Raw genomic sequence first — 26,964 nt, forward strand, 5'->3', positions numbered from 1 at the left:
TAGCTCTTCTCAGTATTGTGAAAGCACCTAATTCTCAGTATTAAGTCCCTTTCCACTTAAAATGTCTAGAGTGGTTTTTATTTCCTATACTGAATTCTGGTATAACTTTATCCTCTCCTTCCTTTCCCTAAGAGCCAAGCCTGAGACTACATTATTTATATTTTTTTAATGAGGCAGAAGGAATAGTAAAGCCATTTGTGCACAGAGTTCAAATCCCAGCCGTGATGCTTCCTAGTTTTATAACCTTGGGCAAGTTATTTGTGCTTTCACTTTTCCTGGAATAATACCTCACAAGTTTATTGAGAAGTCTATCCCTTAAGAGCCTGGGTATTGAAACACAGGTTCAGGATATGAGGGTCTGGGGTCAGACGAGGTGAGTAGATGGGGCTGACACCCAGTGCAAAGATACAAAGAGCCTGAAGAGGATGCGGAGAGGCCCTGAGGTGTGAAAGAGCTGGGAGTGTGGCGGCCAGTGTGGCTAACGCATGGGTGAAGTTGCTGAGGCTGGCGGGGGCCAGACCCTCGAGGGCCTTCTCAATCTGGGTCAGGAATTTGCACTTTACTCTAAGTTCAAAGGGAAGTCATTGAAAGGACTCAAGAAGGCAAGTGACATATACAGAGAATGGATTTCTGGGGCAGAGTGGATACAGGGAGGTTAATTCGGAGGCTAAGTTAATAATCCAGGTGAGATCTAGTGATTTAGACGAGGCTGGTAGAGATGGAGGGAAGGGAAGTGGATCTCAGTCCCGGGAGGAGGGCTTCCCTGGTGGTGCAGTGGTTAGGAATCCGCCTGCCAGGGGAAGTGGGTTTGAGCTCTGGTCCGGGAGGATCCCACATGCCGTGGAGCAACTAAGCCCGTGCGCCACAGCTACTGAGCCCACGCGCCCTAGAGCCTGCACACTGCAACTATGAAGCCCACGCGCCTAGAGCCCATGCTCTGCAACAAGAGAAGCCACCACAATGAGAAGCCCGCATGCCGCAACTAGAGGAAGCCCGCACGTAGCAGTGAAGACCCATCGCAGCCAAAAAAAAAAAAAAAAAATCCTGAGAGGAACTGTCAAGAGTAACACATGGCCCTATTCATGTAGGAACAGAACGCTTGTGCTGGTCCACGGACTCTAGGCACCAGGATCCAGTACTGGAACTGGGAAACCAGGTAGGGGCAAGGGTTCAGAGACTGGCAGAACCCTGGTTACTAGTGTTAGTAACACCGAATTAGGCATGAAGCAATGTCCTAAGAAACTCCCCAACTATTGTTGCGAAAGAGGGGTATTTAAGGGCACCTCACAGGAAGAGTCATGGCTTCTGTTCAAAACAGAATCCTTCCGTGAGCTCAGATTCCAAGAAGGCTGATTCCATTTTAGGCAAAACAACATTTATACAAAATAACAACTACAAACAAATACCGCTGATCTTAGGAAGAGGAGATAGTTATCAAAGAGAATACAGATTCACACAGTGTTCATTCCAGAAAGGTAGAGCATTGCAACATTATTCAGACACAGTCAGCATTTTTCAAGGCATTTTGGAGTGAAATAAAACCTTCTGTAGAAACCAACTGATACTCTATGTTTAAATAGTATACTTTGGTGAGTGCACAAACAAATACTGGAATAGTGAAGGCCTGAGAGCAAAAACTAGACATTCTGGTTCAAGCCCGTAGGGGTTAATAAGGGTGACAGGGTCAGGGAATTCAGACTGGGTCACTCAGAGGCTGCTCTCTTAGCCATTCAGGGGAATCCTGGTGCTGACATCAGAGCTCATTATCTTTGTTTTAGTTTGTTATATAACGTGACATGGAAAACTTGATTATCAGTACCCAAGATGAACTGAGTCCTTCTCTGTAAAGCTTTGTTATCCTAGAATAAAATCCAACCTTTACTGTGGCCTACCAGCCTCTTAATGATTTCACTTCTATTAACTCTCCCCACCCCACCCCCCATCTCCTATCACATTCCCACCGACCTCCACTCTGGCCCAGTTAGCCTCCGCTATTCCCTGAACAGACCTCCAAAGCTTTATTTTTATTGTTCCACCTACACCTCTCATCAGGCATTCTCTAATCCCTCAGTGTGCTTTATTGTTCTCCAAATGCTTGTAACTCTGCAAGGGCTTTACCTTGTCCATTATTGTAGCTCCAGGGCCTAGAAAAGTAACTGGTACCTAATAGGTCCTCAACTAAGCTTCCTTCGCTGGCACTCTCAGAAACTGTATAAACTAACACCCTGTAATAAATCCCTGTTTGCTTTAATTAGCTAGAGTGAATTCTGTTGTTGAATCCTGATTAGTTCAGAATATGATACCAGAAGTGGGTATGGGAAACAAAGTCAAGGCCTTGGGAATGTAGGCTATCTGACTTAGTTGGGTCTGAAGGCAGGGGGATCTAATTACCATTAGTGGCTGGAACACTGGTAAATCGGCACCCACTGATGAACCAATTATTTACATAATCACCTGTGGTCATCTGGAATGAAGTGCCTATTCAGGGCAGGGCTTTGCTGGACTGAATGTGATTGAACAATATGGGAACATATGGGAAAGTAATAAAAGAAAAGCGGGCTGGGCTGGCTGCTTCTCACTTCACTGGAAAAATTAAAGAAAAAACAAAAGGACAGCTTTAGGGCTTTGATATTTTGGTTCAAAGCACAGTTAGGAAACCAGAAGTTTCAATGGTTGCCCTTATTTCTTGTATTTTTAAGACTCACTCCTTTGACCTTTGGAATTACAGTGAGATGACTGAAAACTCGGACGCTGAGAATAGTCCTGCAGTGCTAAGTGACAACACAGGTTGAATTTATGTGAGGTTAATTAATTTCTCAGTTAATTAACTGAGAGATATACTTTTTTTTTTTTTGCGGTACGCGGGCCTCTCACTGTTGTGACCTCTCCCGTTGCGGAGCACAGGCTCCGGACGCGCAGGCCCAGCGGCCATGGCTCACGGGCCCAGCCGCTCCACGGCATGTGGGATCTTCCCGGACCGGGGCACGAACCCGTGTCCCCTGCATCGGCAGGTGGACTCTCAACCACTGTGCCACCAGAGAAGCCCTGAGAGATATACTTTGAGAATTGAAATGTGGCACTTTGGGAGTATTCATAGAACTAAGAGCATCCCAACTTCCTGCCAAAGGTCTCTTCTCATGTGAAGTAGCCCCCGAGCTTGTGTGATGAGGCTGCTTTTGCCTTGTTGAGGACCCCCCTAAGGATCTCACTTGAGGCAGCTGTGTTGCATGGGGTGGCTGCCAATTCTCCTCAAGGTTTCTTTTCCTGCTACCCGTCAAGGTCTCCAAACCTTGACTAAAGTCAGATCCCAGCATGTCCCAAGGGGACTATTACAATGTTAAAGAGAGGGAAAGAAGATTTACACAGCAAAAAGAATCATAAAATTATGCTAATTTATACTGGAGAATATATGTGGAAATGGATTTCATAAGTGTAGGACCAGAGAGGAGGAAACAAGATTTTAGACTTGGGCGGATTATAACAGGATGGGCACACTTATTAGCGAGCCTGGTTTCAGTAAACTCCCTGGAGCAGCTAGGAGTGAGTCTAGTTGACTGCTGCACTGGTTTGATTGCTGCACTGGTTTGATTGCTGCACTGGTTGATTGCTGCACTGGTTTGATTGCTGCACTGGTTGATTGCTGCACTGGTTGATCGCTGCACTGGTTTCATTGCTGCACTGGTTGATCACTGCACTGGTTGATTGCTGCATTGGGTGATTGCTGCATTGGGTGATTGCTGCATTGGTTGATTGGAACCTGGACTAAATGGTTGCCTGTGCCAAATGAAGTTGCAATGCCCGAAATTCATTGGTAAAATGAGGAGGACGAAGTCCAAAGTTTTGAGGAGACAGGAGTGTTAGAGAGGACTTGTCACAGGCAACATGCTCCTCTATGTCTCTCCAAAGTATTTAATGGTAGCACTAATCTACATTCATCCCCAAATCTGCAGTATTGTTTTCAGTTTTCTATTTTGGTAAAGAGACAGCATGCCAGACCCTTCTACTAGGCTCCTCCCACCATAGCAGCCTTCATTCCTTGGATCAGAGCCAAGTGGCTCTTGTTCCATTTGCTAGTGTACCTATTTCCACTATCCAGTTAGGAAATGGGGAAATAACCCCAAGGATGGATTCCTGGACTTTCTAGGACTGCCAGGAGATGGATTCAAGTCAAAATTTCATTTGCCACTTGACTCTCACTAAGCTGCCCATAACCCCGCCCCCCCCCAAACTGGTGAACCACAGTGGCTTTCAAAGTCACTGGTGATTGGCTTTACTGCAGGGCACTGACCAGAAATTCCTGAAAGATTGGGTAGCTCTCTTTTCCCAGTACACAACTATCCTGGTAAATGGCCACAGACCATTCTGGGGTAGGCTAAGAGGAAGAGTTAAGTACATACATATGATGTTATTGCAGGGCTATTCCCCAAGGAGAGCTGCTGGCTCCCCTTTATTCATGAGGCCCTGGGTCTGCAAACTGGCTATTACGGTGACTCAAGCCAGGCTTCTAGTTACTAGTTTATGTAGAACAAATAGAACCTTAGTGACCTGCCCATCTCCTTTGTGTGGGAGAACCCATGGTCAGACCAAACCATTCTGACCACCACTCTGGCTCTGTTGCCTATTACAGTAACTTCTGGAAGTGAAGCACTCCTTCTTGGCCTCTGCCATCCAGGGCGCCAATCATCCCCAGGAAACCAGGAAGCCATTTCAAAGGAAGACTCTCCCTGCTTCATATCTGGGACACGACGCTGGTGTTCTTCTAACTAATACATTTCTTAATGCTCATGATTCACTGCCATCCTCCACCAATCCACACCCATAGTCGCATGGGTAATTATCTATGATCAGTTAATTGAGAAGGAAATCAAGCCCTTTATATGTCAATTACACTTCAGTAAAGCTGAATTTTTTTAAAAAAAGAAATTGAAACATGATTTACAGATGTACATGATGTGCTGTCGCCAGCCAGAAGTGGATAGCTGTAGTTTTATAAACCCATATGGTAGTTTTTATACCCTGACAGTCATTTATAACTGTTCCTTTAAATATCTTCATTAGCTTTTAAGCTTCTTGAAGGCAGGATTAGCCCATTTTGTATAGTGCAATGATAGTAAAGGGAAATCCTTCCTGTTGGTAGGGTGGTAATTCCTATCACATTACCAATTAGCTTACTTATTGTACCTATTTGGTTTTTTTTTTTTTTGGCCGTGCTCTGTGGCTTGCGGGATCTTAGTTTCCCAACCAGGGACTGAACCCGTGCCCTCGGCAGTGAAAGCGCCGAGTCCTAACCACTGAACCGCCAGGGAATTCCCTCCTATTGTACCTATTTTGAACAGAGAAGGATCTTAGAGAATGGGAATAGATTATTTTCAATTTAATCAGATGATACCAGTTGCAGTTGTTTAAGTACATGTAGTTTCTTAACTGGAGCAAATCCAACACAGTCTCAGTACTCAGTATGCAGCCATTGATCTAACAAATGCTTTTCCCTCTATCCAAGTAGAGGACACCAGAAGCTTTCACTTGGCAGGGGAAGCAGTACACTTTCACCATCTTACTTCAGTGTTAAATTAGTTCTTCTTTATGATACAATTTAGTCCTCAAGTCTCATGACTATCTCACCATCCCACAGCTCTCATCCCACACTTCCACTACCTTGATCATCTCATATCTACACACAAGTTATTTCTTCAAACCGTGAATTTACCCTGATAAACAATGGTCGAATAGGCTTGGTATGTATGCTGTCTGGTTGTTTACCTCTGTTTGCTATTCACTGGGTTTATACTCTCTTGGCTGTTATTTAAGTAGATTTTAAGAAGGGAATGAAAACAGACAAATGTTTTTAATTAATCATTGTTATCTGGAAGTACCCAGCATTTCAGAGAAAGAGTGGCGTATTCTGCATTGTTCATATTTGCATTGCTCTATGTAGATCCAAGTCTCAGGGCTGACCCAAAGCACTTTGGTTACACTGGAACTGCTATACACACTAGTAAAACACACTAAATACACCAAATACGCTTTCCACTAGAGTGGAAAGTAGGGTAGTTCAGAGGTCCTTGTGGTTGCTAAATACATACAGAACAAAAGAGTTGCTTGAATATGCCTTGTTCTTTCTCACATCTGGGTATTCCACCAAGATTGTCCACCTGGCCAACTCTTCCCTTTTTCAAAGTCTCAGCCCAAATGGTTCCTTCTCTGCAGAAACTTCCTGATACCCCAGGACCAACAGATGTTGGAGATGCTCCTCTCTTGTATCCTGAGCACCAATGGTAACCCAGTCTACATTGTCATTTGTAATTGCTATTTTGAATAACTGTCTCTTCATTAGATTTTAAGCTTCTTGAGGACAGGATTGTGCCATTATATCTTCCTATTCTCTGCACCAGCAGAAGTGTTCAGTAAAATATTTCTGAAGTGAGTGAATAAAAGAATGCTGCACACTAAGGACGCTACTAAGATGAATTAGATATGAATTCTTTTTTTTTTTTTTTTTTTTTTTTTTTGCGGTATGCGGGCCTCTCACTGTTGTGGCCTCTCCCGTTGCGGAGCACAGGCTCCGGATGCGCAGGCTCAGCGGCCATGGCTCACGGGCCCAGCCGCTCCGCGGCATATGGGATCCTCCCAGACCGGGGCACGAACCCGTATCCCCTGCATCGGCAGGCGGACTCTCAACCACTTGCGCCACCAGGGAGGCCCTAGATATGAATTCTGCACTCAAAAAACTTACAGTCTGGGAAGAGAGAGAGTATGCACATAAAAACATATAAGGTAGTAAGTGCCAAGTACCATAACAGGGATGAAAATAAAATTCCATGGGTATTCAAAGGAGGGAAGCAATTCCACCCAGATAGAGGAATCTCAGAGATGGTAAGAATATCTAGGATTTCACATTTTAGAGATTATGAGAGAGATAGGGAAAGTGGAAAAGGTTAGAATATTCTAGGTTAAAGGAAGAGCATGAGCTAAGTCCTATAGGCAGGAAGGCTTAGGGTACACAGAAGGAAAAGAAAGATGTTCAGTTCAGTTAACTGGTACTTGGATTGTATGTATTGTAGGTTTTATTTTCAGGGCCTTGAACAATACATGACGTTAAGCATACATTTCTAATTTTATGAAAATGCATGTTAATTTATAAATTAATTTATATGATGGCTGAACACATCTGTCCTCTAAAGCCAAAATACAAAATCCTATTTAGCTCATAATAAAGCTGAACTATGAATTAATTCATCATTTTAACTGTTTTAAAAATTAATTTTTATTTAAAAAATAAAATACGTGCATTCACTAGAATATTGGGAAAGTGCAAAATGAATTTTCAATTACACTGAACATTCTACTTTGCAGCCTCTTTTTTCATATACCATTTCATGAACATTTCCCCAGGACATTAACTATTCTACAGCTTGCTTTTTAATGCACTGAATGCATAGTGTCCCACTGTATGGATATATCAAACTGCACTTAACCAAATCTTTACCATTGGAAGATTATATCAGTCCCCCCCTTGTTTTTGGTACATAATGATGTGTTGACCATTCTTATGTATAACTTTTATACCTATCTGATTATTTTCTTACCATAAATTTCTCTAAATGGAATTTCTTAGTCAAAGTGTGAAAACTGTTTAAAAGATTTTCACACATACTGCCAAATTGCTCTCTTGATTATACACTCTCTCTAGCTGTGAATGAGAGTGCTGGATTTGACTTTAACAGTGCTGGGTATATTGACTTTCAAAAAATATTTGCCAATTTGATAGGTGAGAAATTTTCTCACCTTATTCTAAATGGTACCTTATTTTAAAATTTGAATTTCTTTCATTAATAGGGAGGACAAACATCTTTTCATAGGTGTATTGGTCATTTTCCCCCTTTTTATGACTTGCTTTTTCACATTAGGCAACTTTTTTTGTGTGTTCTGTTCACTACTGTATCCCTAGCACCCAACCTGAAACAATAGTAGGAGTTCACTAAAATTTTTTCTGAATGAATATATATTCTAACTGGGTGTTAATCTTTTTAGAAATATGATTTGCAAAATCTACATATGTAGATATGAAGTTATATTAATTCTTCATCTGGCAAATAATTTACCTAATTTGTCACTTCTTTTTTAGTTTTGTTTATGGTGCTTTTTGTCAAAGGGAATCTCTAAAATGAATATGATGTATTATTTGGCAGTTGGAGTTCCCTTTCTTCTTTTTAAAAAATTTATTCATTTATGGGACTTCTCTGGTGGTCCAGTGGCTAAGACTCCACGCTCCCAATGCAGGGGGCCTGGGTTCGAACCCTGGTCAGGGAACTAGATCCCGCATGCACGCCACAATGAAGATCCCACATGCGTCCATGAAGACCCTGTGTGCCGCAAGTAAGACCCAGTACAGCCAAATAAATAAATAAATATTTAAAAAGATTTTTTTCTTGGTTTAGTTTAAGTTTTTCAAGTTAAGAAAAACCAGTTGGCATTCTGATTCGATTTTTGTGCAATAGCAAATAAATCAGGGAGGCAGAATCTATATAATAATGAACATTTCCATCCAGAAATATATGTTCATTTAAATAAAATCCCTTATGTATCTCAGTTTTGTAACTGTCTTTAGGTAGAGTCTGAACAATTCTTTTTTACCTTTATTCCTAAACTTTTTTGTTGTTGATATTTGAATGGGATCCTTCTCCACTAGATTTTCTAAAGCACTGATTGATACAAAAGCTGTTAATTTTTGTGTGTGGAATTTGGAGTGCTGTGGTCACTATACTGAATTCCATTAGTTTTAGTAACTCTAGGTAATTCTGTTAGATTTTGTTGAATAATAATATCATGCAAATAATGGCAATTTTATCTCATTTCCCAAAATTATATATCCTATTTGTTTTTCTTAGTACATTACATTGGCTTGAGCTCTCATGTCTTGTTTCTCACTTTAGTGACAGTTTCTTTAGTATTTTATCACTGAATATAAAATTAGCTATTTATTTGAAGAAGTTTTGTGTGTGTGCGTGCATGTGTGTGCGTGTGTGTGTGTGTAAAGAGTATTTTAATCCTAGTTTGCTAAGGTTTTTTTGTTTTTTGTTTTAGTAACCAGGAAAGGATGTTGAATTTATCAACTGCCTTTTACAATTTTATCAAACTTATGTACTTTTTCTCCTTTAACCTATTAGTGAATTATATGAATACATTTCCTAATATTGAACTGTGCTTCATTCCTTGAATTCAGATAATCTAACATATAATTTAGCCTTGAAATACATTGTGATTTATATTTGCAGTAGATTTATCTATTAAATACTATATATTATCTTTACTCTAGGTTAATATTCATTTGCCCTTTGAGTACATCCTAAATTGAGACTGGAGAGGGAGAGCCAGCAGATACATCTGGGTAGAAAGGGGCTCAGATTTGAAATTTGCCATAGTTAATCCCACACATAATGAAACTGGGAACCGGCCACACAGAATTTCAGTTTCTAGATTACTTACCCGTTTGGGTTTCTTTCCAGCTCATTTAAAAGTATATGATCACAGTATTCAAAAACTAAATGCATTTTCCTTTTTCTCCTGAACACCTCAGTGAGGTTCACAAGATTTGGGTGTTTTAATTGCTGCAAAGGATTGAAATACAAAGTTTGGTGATGTGTTTCCTGTAATCGTTTCTCCCAGACCCCTTACAATTTTAAGAGCAAAAGGCCTTGCTCATCATTCTATCGGCATCTCTTGCAGAGAATTTTACTACAGTTACAAGAGAAACTACTCTTAGTAAGTATCACAGAACCTTAAAGTTGGAAGAAATTTAAGAATTTACCTAATATACCCCATAATAAAGGATAACTAAGCTGCTTGGATCTCTCTGGAGACAGCAAATAAAGTACAACTTAAAATCTAAGCACTAAAATAAAAAAATCCTTTATGCATTTAGTGGAAATTCTAAATACACAAGTCATAAAATGACCTTAATATAGAATGGTAATGGAATTATTGAGTAAAAGACTATAAAAAGCATCAATACCCATTTAGCTTACATACTGGCATAGATTTAATGTAAATGTCAGCTGGATTTAAACCCAGCCTGGACTTTAGTGTTGGCTCTAATACATACTAGATTTCAACCCTCAAATCTCATTAAACTCCATATTCTAGGAGTCCCTACAGTTAGTCTGTGTTTTAAATTTATTTATCTTATTTTCAGCTCTGTTCTTTGAGTCTCTTGTTCTCTCTTATGCTTAGATGTTTAATCTGTTAAATTCAATTCCCAAACTGAAGCATTTCACAAGGCAGCCTCTGTTTAATGTCGTAAACCAAAGGAAAAACCCTGATTAAGTAAAATAATCTATCACTAAAGTAACTACATAATTTATCATCCAACCAGGGTAATGAATGTAAACCAGGACTGTCCCAGGCAAATCGGCACGTGTGGCCACCCTGCCTATAGGTAAGGTGACTGTATAACTTCACATATGAACCACTATGCTTTTTAAAGAAGATGCTAGCCAGACAAAAAGGGGTGCCAACCAGACTGAACACTGGGACGAAAGCTATAAACCAGGACATCTGATCACTCCTACTTATAACTCATCTTCCTCTTGTTTTCCCAGTATAGTAGACAAATCTACTTTCCAAACCCTTGGTACCATTTACTCAGAAAGCTATATAAAGAGAGAGAATGCAGTATTTTGTATACAGTAGAAGCTCAATAAATATTTTGCAGGCCCAGTAGAGAGTCTTAAGTATGGAGCCTCATACAGTATCCTCTCCCTTATCTGTAAGCACAACTTGACCAAAAAAAACAGAACAAAAAAAAAATCACCCTGTGATTATGTGCCTGATTATATGGAAAAGGAATCCATTATACATTAACGATATGCCCAGAGCACCAAATCAATTTGTTTTCTATGTGTTCCACTGGCTATAAGAGCAGAAAGGCAAAGAGTGGAGGAAACAGGTCACACAGGTAAGCCAGCTCCTTTGTACTGAGGCAAAAACTTTAGAATGGGGGTGAAATAATCTCTTCCAGGAGAGCCAGGGATTCACAGATGCTACAGCTGGATGTGAAGGCAAGGTTTAACCTAGTCAAGTCTCCTGTCTTTGGGCAGATCGGCAATTTATATCTTCTTTGTAAATCAAATTAACTTAGCCCAGAAAAACAATGACTTGTCTAAGGTAAAACAGGTAATAAGGAGGGGAAAATCAAAGCGAATTTAAATAACAGGAGTATGTGAGGAAAGTAAGGTAGATTTATCACGGAAGGGATCTCCTCAGGGCACGCATTGGTGAAACATGCCAAAGGCAGGAAAGATGTACCTTCTGAGAGCCATCACCCGAGACCAAAGTGAGTGGGAATCTGGCTATTTTTTACCTTCAAGTGCACCCTCAAATTGGGCACTTGTAACCCGGGAGGTGCTACCTGAGCATTAACTTTACTGGAAGACTTGGTGGGAGAGGGTGGATAAAAAGCATCTTCTATTAGAAAACAGCCCATTGCCAGGTTCAGACACACCTTGTAGCTTAGCTCTGTGATGAGCTGGCTGTCTGACCAGTGCTCTCTTCTGGCTACAAGGAACAGGGAACTGTTTTTAAAATCATGATGGACGTGCTCTGGAAAACTCTGTGCATATCAAATTATATTTTAAACAAAACACTAAAACTTTTTAGTTGAGGAAAGCTGCTACAAATAATACTTGAAAAGAGCAGATAATGTAATAATTATCTCCCTTTAAAAACTGGATTACTGGGGTTTTCCTAAAACAGATGATGCACATTAGAAGTAAAGGTCAGGGGCTTCCCTGGTGGCGCAGTGGTTAAGAATCCCCTGCCAATGCAGGGGACACGGGTTCGAGCCCTGGTCCAGGAAGACCCCACATGCAGTGGAGCAACTAAGCCTGTGCGCCACAACTACTGAGCCTGTGCTCTAGAGCCCTCGAGCCACACTACTGAGCCCGTGTGCCACAACTACTGAAGCCCACGCGGCTAGAGCCTGCGCTCTGCAACAAGAGAAGCCACCGCAATGAGAAGCCTGTGCACTGCAACGAGGAGTAGCCCCCACTCTCTGCAACTAGAGAAAGCTGCGTGCAGCAAGGAAGACCCAATGCAGCCAAAAATAAATAATAAATAAAAAAATAAATTCGTAAAAAGAAAAAAAGTAAAGGTCGGCTGTGGCTGTGTGTTCTTGAGGAGATCACAGTTTTGTTGTGCAAAGTGTGGTCCACAGACGAGCAGCATCTTTGCCATCGGGGAGTTTGTTAGAAGCGCAGAATCTCAGGGCAACTCCAGACCTCGACTCAGAATCTGCATTTCAACAAGGTCCTCAGGGGATTCTGATTCACGTTTATGTTTGAGAAGCACTGCCCTCTGCCTCAGTTTCCTTCCCGATAAAATAAGCGTGCTGAATGAGAAGCATCTCTAAGATTTCTTATCGCTCTAAAATTGTACGATTTTTAGGATAGGAAAAAATTTACATTGAGAACTTGTGAATCTTACATATCAAATCCTATCAGAGTAAAAACAAGTTAAAACAAAACCTTTGTGTAAAATGTGTATACGTAGCTGGGGGTGATATTCAATGTCTAGGAACCAATGGCGCGCAGGCGGGGACCAATCCATACGGATGCCTACAGGGGCCCTGGCACGGCCCTTTGGGCCCCTCTGCGCCACAGGATGCTCTTTTAGTTGCTGGTTTATGGGGAGAAGCACTTGGGCTGGCGTCGGGGCTGGGGTTGTGGTGGGGAGGGCCAGGGCTGAAGGGGAGGATAAACACTGGGATGAGGGGACTTAGGACAGTGAATATTTACCAACCAGAACAGGACTTCAATTTTAACAGTCTATAGCTGTGCTCATAATATCACTTAAACATCAGAGCGGCCAAAGTCCAAAGTGATGATCAATTTATATATTGCTGATACAAAGAAATTGCAGTCCAATGGGAAAAAAAATCACTTTAAAATTCTTTGTAATTTTGGCATACCCATTTCACCCAGTACCGTGATATTACAGATGTACAGAGGAAGTTAACCTACCTTCAACATGCATATTTCTCTTAGAGCTATTTTCTTAACCACAGGATCATCTTCGGATTCCACAAATTTTTTAATAGTTACCACTTGTCCAGAGGTTTTGTTTCTGCATTTGAATACAACCCCATAAGACCCCTCTCCAATCTTAGCTAATTTCTCATACTTTTCCATTTGAGTTGAAGCGACTTAAATCACTGTATTGATTGACTTGCAGTACAGTGTTGCACCTGGAAAATAAAATGACTCAGTTTTACTACATTACCAAGGACAGCGCTCTCACAGTTTACTATGTAAAACTAATTTGCCCAGGATGCCAAAGGTTTATTTCTACTTAATTTTAAATACACTTAAAAATATCTGGACATCTATACTCGTGCTTCTCTTCATAATTGAATGACTCTTTTGCCTTTTTTTTTTTAATGGCAAAGTCTGACCCGAAGTTTTAGTTTGTAATTTCAGCATGTATCTCATGCAGTTTGGGGAGCATCAAACTAAATCTACAATCGCCAGAAACCTTGTTACAGTTGAATGCACATTAACTAAAATGTGTACATTTTTAGTGTTCATGATAAATGCAGCTATGACCTTATTACACTTCTGGCATTCTTTAAGAAAGCACATTAAGCTTTAATATAGAAATATTTTGGTTACACTTGTGCTCAAGTAATAATAAAACATTTGTTCTTCTCGATCTCATACATTCCCTCCTCAGGAATGGCCCATCTCCTGCATGCTTGGAGCAAGCTTTGGCTATGTGGCTGGCCTTATTACTTCACCACTCTGGATATACTGGAATAGAAAGAAACTTACATACAAGAACAATTAATTGGAGCAAAGGGAGAAGATATTTCTTTGTGCCGATTCCATAAAGACTGTGCAGACATGTATATGGTCTAAGCCAGGCAGTTCCACTTAACAGCACTGTTTTTTATGTAGTTACAACATGATGTGATTGTAGCTTTTTTTTTTTTTTTTTTTTTTTTTTTTTTGCGTTATGTGGGCCTCTCACTGTTGTGGCCTCTCCCGTTGCGGAGCACAGGCTCCAGACGCGCAGGCCCAGCAGCCATGGCTCACAAGCCCAGCCGCTCTACGGCATGTGGGATCCTCCCAGACCGGGGCACGAACCCGCGTCCCCTGCATCGGCAGGCAGACTCCCAACCACTGCGCCACCAGGGAAGCCCGATTGTAGCTTTTTTTTTTTTTTTTTTTTTTTTTTTTTTGCGATACGCGGGCCTCTCACTGTTGTGGCCTCTCCCATTGCGGAGCACAGGCTCCGGAAGCGCAGGCTCAGCGGCCATGGCTCACGGGCCCAGCCGCTCCGCGGCATGTGGGATCTTCCCAGACCGGGGCACGAACCCACGTCCCCTGCATCGGCAGGCGGACTCTCAACCACTGCGCCACCAGGGAAGCCCCCCGATTGTAGCTTTTTAAACTATGAAACCCCTGAGAGACTGTACCTTCTAGTTGAAATAAAGTATTTATAATAGATTGTGGCTTCAGATGCTGTTTGTTGCTTCTTGGATCTTTAAGAAACATTCTTAATCAACTTTATAGAATTCTGAGGACAGGGCTTTTTTTTTTTTCCTTTCAAGTTTTAAACTGCTTCATTATTTATAAGAGTTCTGGGTATAGCTTTAGCATTTCGTATGCTTTCTGAGAGAAATGGACAGTTTACTTGGCCACTGAAGACGTTTCTCACGTAATTAAACAACAGTTTATACATCTTGATCCTATTCTTTTTTTTTTTTTACTGTGTGTTTCTTTGGAGTTAAAATGGCTATGATAGCCTCATCAAAAAACAGTCTTCAATCCTTTCCGAGTTAAAGGTGAACATTCCACAGAGCAGCACGCACCTATCTCTTTTGCTAGTTTCTGTCCTTGTTCCACACATATAGGTTTTTCCTTCATATCATTCAGTCTTGCTAAAGTTTTGGGGTCATCTCGGAGATCAACCTGAGTTCCTATTAATAAAAAGGGTACATTTGGTGCGTATTCCTTAAGTTCTGGTACCCACTCCTCTTTCACATTTTGACATGAGGCTGGATTTACCACAGAGAAGCAAGCCTATAAGGAAGACATCAGTGATTGGATAAGATAAAGGCCTCAGTCCATCATAGTCTTCCTGTCCGGCTGTGTCACAGAGTCCCAGGAGGTACTGCTTGCCCCCTACGGTGTCGCCGACTGCGCTGTGGTCGAAGACGGTGGGCACGTACTCCTCCGGGAAGGCGTCCTTGTCAGAGCTCATGAGTAGGCACGTCTTGCCCACCGCCCCGTCGCCGACCACCACGCACTTGAGCATCAGCGCGCCGGACCCGTGAGCCATGCTGCGGCCGGCCGGCCTCCGGGCGTGGTCCCCCCGGAGCCCCCGGCCCGGCCCCGGGCTCAGCCCCAGCCCGCCTGGGGGCTCCGGCGCCGCCGCGGCTCAGAGCAACAGGGCCGACCCCCCGGCCCCATGCAGCAGTTCCCCCCGCCCGAGGGGAGGGGCGGCGGGCCCGGGGCGCTGCCGCCGCCTCGGTCGCTGCCCGGATCCCCGCCCGGGCCCCGGTCGCCGCGCCCGCCCGCTGCCCCCGCCGCCCGGCGCCCGCGCCCTCTCCCCGGCCCGGCCTCCCCAGGAGGATCCGCTGGATCATAAGCGACTCTTTTGTCCTTTACTAAAAATTCATAGGGGGAGGGAAAAGCACGACTGTTGCCTCCATTTTTTGAAGGCCTGTGGGGGAAAAAAAATTTCTGGACATTGTTTTGTTAATTTAGTTCAGTCCTACGCGGTCATTCCAGCTACTGCAAAGATTCTACACGTTTCTTACAATGGGTCTGTGTGTACTTCGGTTGAACTAAAAGAATTTATGGACAGGAACCATATCCAATCTATTGTTGCCATTATCTTCAAGAAAATGATTAAAATATGATGCTGTAAAACCCAGCTGAAGGAACACTGCATACTCTGGTGTACGGTGTTTATCTTTTCCCTTCTAACCCATGTCAATACTGCAGAGACTAGGAAGAGTAGCGAACAGGACATGGTACAAAGTGCTCTACTGCCACCTGGTGGAGAGAAGAAAGAGGGCTGTTGAACAAAGCAGCCATTAAAAACAAAAAGAAAATCTTTTTAGAGCATCATTTATTGCCCTTAGCTTTTATATGTATGAAGGAACGGATCCTTAAATTCTTAGATCCTAAAGAAAATACTAATAAAGCACAAAAATGAGGGAAGCTTTCTCTAATTCATCATGGATGTTTTCATATATATCCATAGTGACTTCTATGGAAATACTAGGTTTGAGTTTTCTGTCTTGCATTCATAAGTTTTGTGGTAACTGGTTTATATGCTAAATAACAAGTAAGGCCAACATAATTAAATATATCCATCTATCAATTAAAAATACACAAATTCTAAATAGTCTCAAAAAATCCTACCTCAGAATCTTGTTGATATAATCTAATACTACTAATAATAGGTAGCAATTAAGTAGCATTGTTCTACGCAAATTACAAATAATCTGCACAAATATTTTATGAAGTAGGTGTTATTTTTATTCAATTATACAGATGAGAAAACAGGCACAGTGAAGCTAGCATGGAATGAGAACCCAGGCAGTCAGGTTCCAGAGATCACAATTTGAATCACTACACTATACTGCCTTTCAGTAAATTCAAAGGAATGCACAATTTGAAGACCACTTTATCCAGGTATTAGGAGTAATGAAATGTCAAGTGAAAGAGCTGACCACTTTAAAAAATTCTCAGGTTTCAAATGAGTACACTTTTTTTTTTTTACTTCACTATTATTCAGTCTTTTCCACCTACAGATTATCTCAGTGGAGAAAGAAACCATCTACTCTCACTTGAAACCATAAAAACAGACAACTGGGAAAAGAGGTAAAGGACTACTTACTGCACTATTTTACAAATGCTATTTCTTTGTTGTTGTTGTAGATTCTATTCTCTCTTATAAAAGGAAGAAAACTTAAGCATACACACTCAAGTAACACATGGAAAATCCATCACAGATTATATTCTGAAAACTATTAATTACACTGTAGTTTAAAATAGGTATTATTATCTTAAAGGTATTTAGATATAAGCATGCCTACATTTGTCTTTCTGTAGCCTAGTAATAGGTGACTGGGAAGAGGACAGAAGAAACTAGGCATTTGCCTTAGAAAGTTATTGGCATAAACTTTGTAGACTTATGAATTTAACCCACTTGATAGGTACTATGGTTACTGAGAGAAATTTTGAATATGCCAAAAACTTAATTATGAAGTTTTAGTCTTCATGTTATTTTCTTTCCTCAAGTAGGTGATCTGATCTACTGATCTATGATTTTCCTTTTCTTTCGACAGGTTCAATAATGACTGATTGCTCAGGCTAATATTTAGATCTCTCACATCACCCATACTCCTGAATACAACAAAATAGAGCACCAGAAAATAGTACTTTATCTGGTAACATCTCAATATTATCTGTTTTCTAAAGCCCTTATATGTTCATGGAAGATGAAACTAAATACACAGGCAGGAGTTACAACAAGGCAGGAATTCCACAAAGGAATTTATGGCTTTAATTCCAGTTTACTAGGACGCCACCAGCGTTTATAGAAACGGTAATTCCCAATCTCTTAAAAGAGGCCCAGACCAAATATCTCACTGTTTGATGAACGTCTCTACACGAATGGACAGAACCACCTCGAAATCAGAACACTCTAAACCAAAGGCCTTCTTTCTTATCCTCTGCCTTTACCCAAAGTTCACAAACCTGCTCCGCATTACACCTAAATGGCCTGTCAAGATACGTACGGTGAAAACTTTGAGGCAGCCAAGGATAGCGACAGCTGCTTAAATCGAATCTCTCTTCATGTACCTTTCACAGAGCTACAGAAGTCAACCAGAACAATAAAACCACATAAACCCAATGCCTTCAACATTACAAGAAGACAGAGGAATCTACAAACTTAAATAGAAAAGTAAACCCCCAATTCTGGAAGAGATATCTCTTGAGCTGCCATTATAAGCCCTTGCAGAGAGCAAAGATAGGAGTGGGATGCGATCTGGAAAAACTATAAAGAGAGAAGGGGACTTCCCTGGTGGCACAGTGGTTAAGAGTCCTGCCAATGCACGGGACATGGGTTCGAGCCCTGGTCTGGGAAGATCCCAGATGCCACAGAGCAACTAAGCCCATGCACCACAGCTACCGAGCCTGCGCTCTAGAGCCCGCAAGCCGTAACTACTGAGCCCACATGCCACAACTACTGAAGCCTGTGCACCTAGAGCCCGTGCTCCTCAAAAAGAGAAGCCACTGCAATGAGAAGCCCGCGCACCACAACAAAGAGTAGCCCCTGCTCAGTGCAACTGGAGAGAGCCCGCGCGCAGCAATGAAGACCCAACGCAGCCAAAAATAAAAATAAAATAAATTAAAAAAAAAAAAGGAGAGAAGAGAAAAAGAAGGGCCTAAGATAGACTTAGAATCACTCCTCAGAAGAGAAAAATACATTACAAGTGCAAAAGTACTGAGAGTGTCCTGGTGGATCTGAGCATTCACTATAGGGACGTGACTTAAAAGTACAGGGTATCCGGGAGGCATCAGTCAGGGTGCACTACTCCTGGGGAAGAGAAGAGTAAGTGGGAAGGGTGAGGCGTAAGTCTCTGTCGGAGACTAGAGAAGTGAAGGGAAAAAGAAACAAGAGGATAAATTCGCAATCCTGCAAGACAAAAGAGAATCCCCAAACTGAAGGAAATGCAAATCTTCCTCTCACCACTAAGAAAAAAAAAAGCACTATCCATTAAAGAAAGTGCACTTTGGTACAGTGACAGAGTAGGTTCCCTTGAACTGGGATGGCTGTCAATTACTGCGAGCCAAAACCTGCCCAAGAAATAAAACAGAGGAAAGCAATCTTCATTCAAAGCTATTATTAGAACAGAATAGAAATGAGAATTAAATATCTCAGCTGACAAAAATCATTCCAGGGAGTTCCTTGGAACAGTGATTGATAAGGGAGTAAAAAAATAGGTTGAGGGATTTGCTTGGCAGTCCAGTGGTTAGGATTGCAGAGCTTTCACTGCAGCGGCCCTGGTGCAATCCCTGGTCAGGGAAGTGAGATCCTGCAAGCTGCACAGCATGGCCAAAAAAAATCATTCCAAAGAAACCTAACCATGAAGCGTAAGAAAACTAACACAATATCTGATTTAAATATCCTCTAACAATCATTTGGAGATAGGAAGAGCCACTTTAAACTGGAAAGTCAGGGACTTCCCTGGTGGTCCAGTGGTTAAGATGCCAAGCTGCCAACTCACAGGGTGTGAGTTCGATCCCTGGTTGGGGAACTAAGATCCCACATGCTGCGCGGCATGCCCAAAATATATAAAATAAAATAAAATTTAAAAATAAATTGGAAACTCAAATAATAAGACCAAATGTTGATGAAAAAATAAAATGATAGTTGATTGAACTCAGGAAAGAAATGCAAGAGAAAGGAAAATAATCTCAGAAAGAGACTAAATAACAAGATGCCAACAGGAGAATAGAAATAAAAATTTAATATGAGGAATTAAAGAAAGGCAGAATAGCAGTTAAGAGAATAAAAATGAAGGGGAAAGAAGGAAGAGAGTTTAGAGAGAAAGTGGTTGAAATGGAAGACACGCAAAAAAAAAACACAGCAAAGGTATAACTAGAGTTCCTTAAAAAAGAAAACAAAACAATGGAACAGAACCAATATTTGAAACTATAAACCAAGAAAAATTTCTGGAACTAAGATCTGAATGTATACATTGAAAGGCCTATCAGGTAGTTGGCTAAACTGACCCAGAACAATCAACTCAGAGATATGTTTGAATAAAACTATTAAGATAAAGAAAATATTCTCATAGTCTCCAGACATAAGACTAAATAACTTCAGTGTAAGAGAATTAGAGTGACATCAAACTTATCAAGAGCAACATACAATGCAAAGTGAAAATGCAACAGCATTTTGAAGAAATTCAAGGGAATAAAGTGAAAACCAAGGATTTTAACTCAGCCAACCTGTCCTTCAAGTATCAAGGTTATAGATAAAGAGTTTAAAACATGCAAGAATTCCAGGAATATTACATTCATGAGCCCTTCTTAAAAAAAATCTATGAGGATAACTTTCACCCAACCAAGAGATGATTGGGAAAACTTCAGCAAAAGGATTTATAGTGAACATTTAATGTATTCAATTAAACACTAAAACAAAGGTAGATACACAAGTGGAAGAATAATACATAAGGAAAACAACTTATAGATGTTATAAGTTTTGATAATGTAGCAAGTAATGCAACTAAAAATATGTTGAAAGAATGGAGAAAAAGGAAAACAGAATAAGTTCACTGATAACTGAATAAGTGGGAATAAAGAAATACCATTAAAAAAAAAAAGACAAACCAGAGAATAAAAGGTTAAATAAGAAAACAAGGACTAAGAGCATTTAAAAAAAAGTATTAGTCTAGGGAATTCCCTGGGGTCTGGTAGTTAGGACTTAGCGCTTTCACTGCTATGGTCTGGGTTCAATCCCTGGTCGGGGAACTAAGATCCTACAAGCTGCATGGCGCAGCCAAAAAAAAAAAACAAAACAAAGTATTAGTCTAAAGGTAACTACTTAAACAAAAATACAAACTTTCCTAAATACTAAAAGAAATTAAAAAAATAAAAATCCAACATAACACGTAAAGAAACACAGGAAATTTAACATTCTGTACATAATAATTATAACATAAAACAATACAGCACAATAGGGACCACAATAAGTTGTATCAATAAATATGAATGGGCTTCAGTCATTTATTAAATGAGAAAGATTTTCAATTTGGTTCACAAAGCAAGGTGTATGCAAGAGACACACCTAAAATAAAGTGATACAGAAAGGTTAAAAATAAAAAGACAGGGTTTCCCTGGTGGCGCAGTGGTTGAGAGTCCGCCTGCCGATGCAGGGGACACGGGTTCGTGCCCCAGTCCGGGAAGATCCCACATGCCGCGGAGCGGCTGGGCCCGTGAGCCATGGCCGCTGAGCCTGCACGTCTGGAGCCTGTGCTCCGCAACGGGAGAGGCCACAACAGTGAGAGGCCCGCGTATCGCAAAATAAATAAATAAATAAATAAAAATAAAAAGACAGGCAAAGGTATACAGGATAAATGGAAACAATAAGAAAGGAGTTTGTGATCTGATGTCAGACAAAGTAAAATTAAAGCTAAGAAAGTATTAAATATGACAAAAGGGGGCAGTTTTTAATGCTAAGAGCAAAAATTCACAATGTAGATATAATAGCCCCCAATAACACAGCAATTACTGTTATAAAGCAGAAACTGTAGGACATGCAAGGAAATGTATAGAAACAAATTAATAATGAGAGACTTAAACACATCACTCAGTAAAAGACAAGGCAAGTGAACAAAAATATTTAACTATGTAGAAGACCTTAAACAATGTAACCAGTAAAGTAAATCTTTAGGAGAAATATACATTGAATTCTACATTCTGGTAATCTGGAATATACCTTCTTCTCAAGCACACATGGAATAGTCACAAAAACTGTTTATATATTAGGTCACAAAGAAAGCATCAGGAAGTTTCAAAAAGTATAAATATTATAAATAACATTCTGATCATAAAATATCAAACTAGAAATTGGAACAAAATTTAAAAACATAAATAAAAAAAGATCTTCTACCTAGAAACTAAAAAGCCTTCTATTAAACACCTCTTGGGTAAAGAGGGAAACACAAAGTAAACTAATAAAATTTTAAAAAATGATAAAGAAAATACAACATATCAAAATCAATGAGACACATTTAAAGTAGTGGTTCTCAACTAGTAGTTTTGGCCCCCAGGGGAATTTTTCAGCATCTGGAGACATTCTGATCGTTATGAGTATGCAGAGGCCAGGAACGCTGCTAAACATTCCTCAAGGCACAGGACAGATCCCCATGATACAGAATTATCTGATCCAAAATGTTAATAATGACATGGCTGAGGTACCCTGACATAAAGCAGTAAGGAGAAGAAAAGCCAGAGATCAAAAGGAACATATAGAATAAAAGATAAAAGACTAAAAATTAACAAATCAAGTTCAAAATTTAAAAATATAGAAAAGGAACTATACAAAATAAACCAAAATAAAGCACAAGAAAGGAAACAATAAATTGAAACAGAAATTAATAAAGCAGAGAATACAAAAAATAGATCTAATTAATAAACCCAAATCCTGCTTCCTTGAAAAATTTAAAATAGACAAATCATTAACTAACTTAATGAAGGAAAAAAGGAGAAACAACAACAATATGCAAAATAAGAAATGACAAGAGGGAATAACCATCAAATCAGAAGAACTTTTAAAAAATCGTGAGACTATTTTGCAGGCATCTATGCAAATGAATTTGAAAACCTGGATGAAATGGATAATTTCCTAGAAAAATAGAGGTTACCAAAATTTGCCCAATTAGGGATTGAGAATTTAGACTGGTTTCAGTATAGGAAATAAAGTAACTTAAAAAAAAAAAAAAATCCCACAAAAAAGCACAAGGGGTCAGACTTTGACTATGGTGGGGTAAAGAGATTGGCAAATCTTACTAAAACACACGTATAAGACCAAGCAAAACTCTCCAAAAAACAAAAACAAAAATAAAAACAACAATTTTAAGGATCTGGAAATCGAGCAAAAGCAATAAGCAAATGGAGAAGTATTTATTTATGATAAGCTGCTAGAACCCCACTTAAGAACAGTGGGAGTCAGTGGCTTCTTGCCTGAGGCTGCTGCCATCCGTCATCTACCCCTCTACCTTGGCTCAATGAGTGTAGTAGTATTACCAGTGTGGACTGGCCATGAGCCAGCAGCCTCTCTCCTGAGGGGATGTGTGTGATGTGGCTCAGATGTTGAAAACCTGTGACAACAATGTCAGTGAAATGCTTAAATACTCAGTATGAATCAAATGGGAAAGAAACCAGTTTTTCAAGCCTGAAAATGTGGTTCTAGTTGGGGTGAGGTGTAGAATAGCCAGAAATTTATGGGAAGATCCTAAAAATGAAAGAACCACAGAAGGGCTAGATTAACTTTCCACACAGATCTGGCTAACTGGGAAACTCTGGGCATACATAGGGAAGACCTGAGAAAGCTTTGAGAAAAGTTAAAGCTGGGCAGGTTTGAGGATGACGGAATTCTGAATGCACTCTCCAACCCACACGCTGACCCATTAGAAGAGATGAAAGACTTATGGCTGGAGGTGTTTGAGTACCACAACTGCCAAAATTATTAGTGACCACTAAGCTATGCAGACAGTGGTGACTTCTAGAAAGCCAGGCCAAAAAAATAAAAAACTGAACAGAAACATTAGCAGCCATACACTTAGGAGGAGATAGATTCTGGAATACAGGCAGTTTGCAAAAACAAAAATCAACCCATTAAAAAAAAAATCCTCAGGGGAGAAAAATCAGAATCCAGAATTTCTGGAAAATATTTATCCAAAATGTCTAGTTTTCAATAAAAAAGAAAATTATGAGACATGCTAAGAAAAAGGAAAGTGTGACTGATACTCAGAAAAAAAGTTAATAAAAGTGAATTCTGAGGGGATCCAGGTGTTGGATTTTGCTGACAAAGACTTCAAAAGTAGCTATTATAAATATGATCAAATAATTTACACAAATTATGACTTAAATAATTAAAGGAAAATATGACAATGACTCAATAAATAGGGAATCTCAACAGAAGAATGAAAAGTATAAAAAAGAACCAAATGGAAATTTTAGAGTCAAAAAATACAATGGAAATGAAAAATTCAATAGATGGATTCAACAGCAGATTTGAGATGGCAGAAGACAGAATCAGTAAGTCTGAAAATAGATTAACAGAAAATGACCAATATGAAAGAGAGATAAAAGACTGAAGATGAGCAGAGCCTCAGAGACCTGTGGGACAAAACTCGATAGTAATGCGTGACTTCCCTGGTGGCACAATGGTTAAGAATCCACCTGCCAATGCAGGGGACACGGGTTTGAGCCCTGGTCCAGGAAGATCCTACATGCCGTGGAGCAACTAAGCCTGTGTGCCACAACTACTGGGCCTGTGCTCTAGAGCCCGTGAGTCACAACTACTGAAGCCCGCATGCCTAGAGCCCGTGCTCCACAACAAGAGAAGCCACCACAATGAGAAGCCCACGCACTGCAACAAAGAGTAGCCCCCGCTTGCTGCAACTAGAGAAAGCCTGCACGCAGCAATGAAGACCCAATGCAGCCAAAAATAAAATATATAAAAAATTTTTTTAAATCAATTGTAATGAGATTCTCAGAAAGAGAGGAGTGAGAGAAAGCGGCAGAAAAATATATTTGAAGAAATAATGGCCAAAACCTTTTTAAATTTAATGGAAAACACTAATTACAGATTCAAAAGCTAAATAAATCCCCAAATAGGATAAACACAAAGAGATCTGTACCTAGATACATCATAGTCAAACTGCTGAAAACCAAAGACAAAGAGAATATCTCAGAAACAGTAAGAGAATCATTCACATACAAGGGAACAGCAATATGCTTACTGACTGACTCTTCATCAGAAAAACAATAGCAAAAAATCAATAAAACAAAAATTTAGTTCTTTAAAAAGATCAACAAAATTAATGGACCTTTATCTAGATGGACTAAGAAAAAAGAAAGAAAAATTACTAAAATCAGAACCACCCTACAGAAGTTAAAGAGATTAACAGAGAATATTATGAACAACTTTATGCAACCACAGTACACAACTTGGTTGAACAAATGCCTAAAAAGACACAAAATACCAAAGTAACCCAAGGAAAAATAGAAAATCTTATTACACCCATAAAAAATAAAGAAACTGAATTGGTAATTAAAAATCTACCCACAAAGAAAAGCCCAGGCTCAGATGGCTTCATAGATAAATTCTACCAAACATTCAAAGAAGAATTAATACCAATCCTTCACAAACTGTTCTAAAAAATAGAAGAGGGACCATTTTACAACTGCTTCTATAAGGCCAATATATTACCCTGATACAAAGTCAGAAAAAGAAATCACAAGAAAACTACAGATCATTATTCTCATAGACACAAGAATCCTCAACAAAATAATTAGTAGAAACATATAACATGGATATATGCCATGACTATGAGGGATTTACCTCAGGAATGTAAGAAAGGTTAATATCTGAAAATCAATAATGTAAAACACCATATTAATAGAATAAAAGACAAAGGACATGGGCTTCCCTGGTGGCGCAGTTGTTGAGAGTCTGCCTGCCGATGCAGGGGACACGGGTTCGTGCCCCGGTCCGGGAAGATCCCACATGCCGCGGAGCTGCTGGGCCCGTGAGCCATGGCCGCTGAGCCTGTGCAATCGGAGCCTGTGCTCCGCAACGGGAGAGGCCACAACAGTGAGAGGCCCGTGTACCGCAAAATAAAATAAAATAAAAAAAGACAAAAGACATGATCATCTCAGTAGATATGACAAAAATCCAACAACCATTCACAATAAAAATCTCAACAAACTGTAAGAGAAGGGAACTTCCTACAGGGCATCTGTGAAAAACCTACAGTTAACTTCACGCTTAATGGTGAAAAACTGAACGCTTTCCCCCTAAGATTGAGGAAGAAGATGTCTGCTTTCACCACTTCTATTTAACATTGTTTTGAAAGTTCTCACCAGTGCAGTAAGTCAAGTAAAAGAAATTAAAAAGTATATAGATTGGAAATGGAAAGAAAAACTGCCATTATTTGGAAATGGCATGCTACTGTGTATAAAAAATCCTACTGAATCTGCCAAAAGCTACTATAACTAATGAACCAATTTGCAATGTAGTAGGATATATCAGTATACAATAAAAATTACATTTTTATACTAGCAACAAACAATTTGAAAATAAAATTAAAAAAACAATTCCACTCACAATAACATCAAAAGAATAAAATATTTACAGATAAATTTAACAAGTGAAGTACAAGATCTGTCCACCTCGCTGAGAGTAATTGCATTAGATCTAAATAAAAGGAGAGAAATGCCATGGTCATGGATTGGAAAACTCAATAAGGTGTCAGTTCTCCATAAATTCATCTATAGATTAAATTCAATCCCTATATAAAAAATAGGCTTCTTTTTGGGTAGAAATCGACAAGATTAATCCAAGATTTATATGAAAATACACGGGACCCAGAAGAGCCAAAACAACTTGGGATAAGAACAAACTTGGAAGACTTATATTACCTGACTTCAAATTTTATTATAGGGACTTCCTTGGTGGTGCAGTGGTTAAGAATTCACCTGCCAATGCAGGGGACATGGGTTCTATCCCTGGTCTGGGAAGATCCCACATGCCACAGAGAAACTAAGCCCGTGTGCCACAACTACCGAGCCTGCGTGCCACAGCTACTGAAGCCTGCATGCCTAGAGCACGTGCTCTGCAACAAGAGAAGCCACCGAAATGAATTTATTATAAAGTTATGGTAAATCAACAGTATGGTATTGGCTTAAGGATAGACATATACATCAATGGAACAAAACAGAGAGTCAAGAAATAAACCCTTTGATCAATGATCAATTGATTTTGACAAAGATGCCAAGGCAGTTCAACGAGGAAAGAATATTTTTTTTCATCAGACAATGTTAGGACAATTGGGATAATAAAAAAAAATAAAAAATAAAACCCAAAAATCTTAGATAGCTACTTCACACAATATACCAAAATTAACTCAAAATGGATCACAGACCAAAATGTAAGAGCTAAAACTATACAACTTCTAGGAAAAAACACGGGAAAAAATCTTTGTAATCTTATTAAGCAAAGATATCTAAGATATGACAACAAAAGCATGATCCATAAAGGAAAAAACTGATAAAGCAGAATTCATCAAAATTAAAATCTTTTGCTTTTCCAAAAAAAAAAGTTCCATTAAGAGAATGAAGACAAGCCACAGACGGAATAAAATATATTAGCAAA

General features: G+C 39.8%; 1 protein-coding gene and 1 pseudogene across 1 annotated transcript in view; both read right to left on the reverse strand.

The window, feature by feature from the left end:
- The window catches only part of CDKL4 (cyclin dependent kinase like 4), a 30,368-nt gene extending 17,184 nt beyond the window's left edge, over nt 1-13,184 (reverse strand). The window contains 2 exon segments of the mRNA XM_060117530.1: nt 9,487-9,608; nt 13,017-13,184. Coding sequence (XP_059973513.1) covers nt 9,487-9,608; nt 13,017-13,184 — 290 coding nt within the window.
- Nucleotides 13,185-14,664: 1,480 nt separating this feature from the next.
- LOC132501656 (rho-related GTP-binding protein RhoQ-like) lies at nt 14,665-15,352 on the reverse strand (annotated as a pseudogene).
- Nucleotides 15,353-26,964: the final 11,612 nt, after the last annotated feature.

Source organism: Mesoplodon densirostris, chromosome 14, assembly GCF_025265405.1.
Source record: "Mesoplodon densirostris isolate mMesDen1 chromosome 14, mMesDen1 primary haplotype, whole genome shotgun sequence".
Lineage (NCBI taxonomy): Eukaryota > Metazoa > Chordata > Mammalia > Artiodactyla > Ziphiidae > Mesoplodon > Mesoplodon densirostris.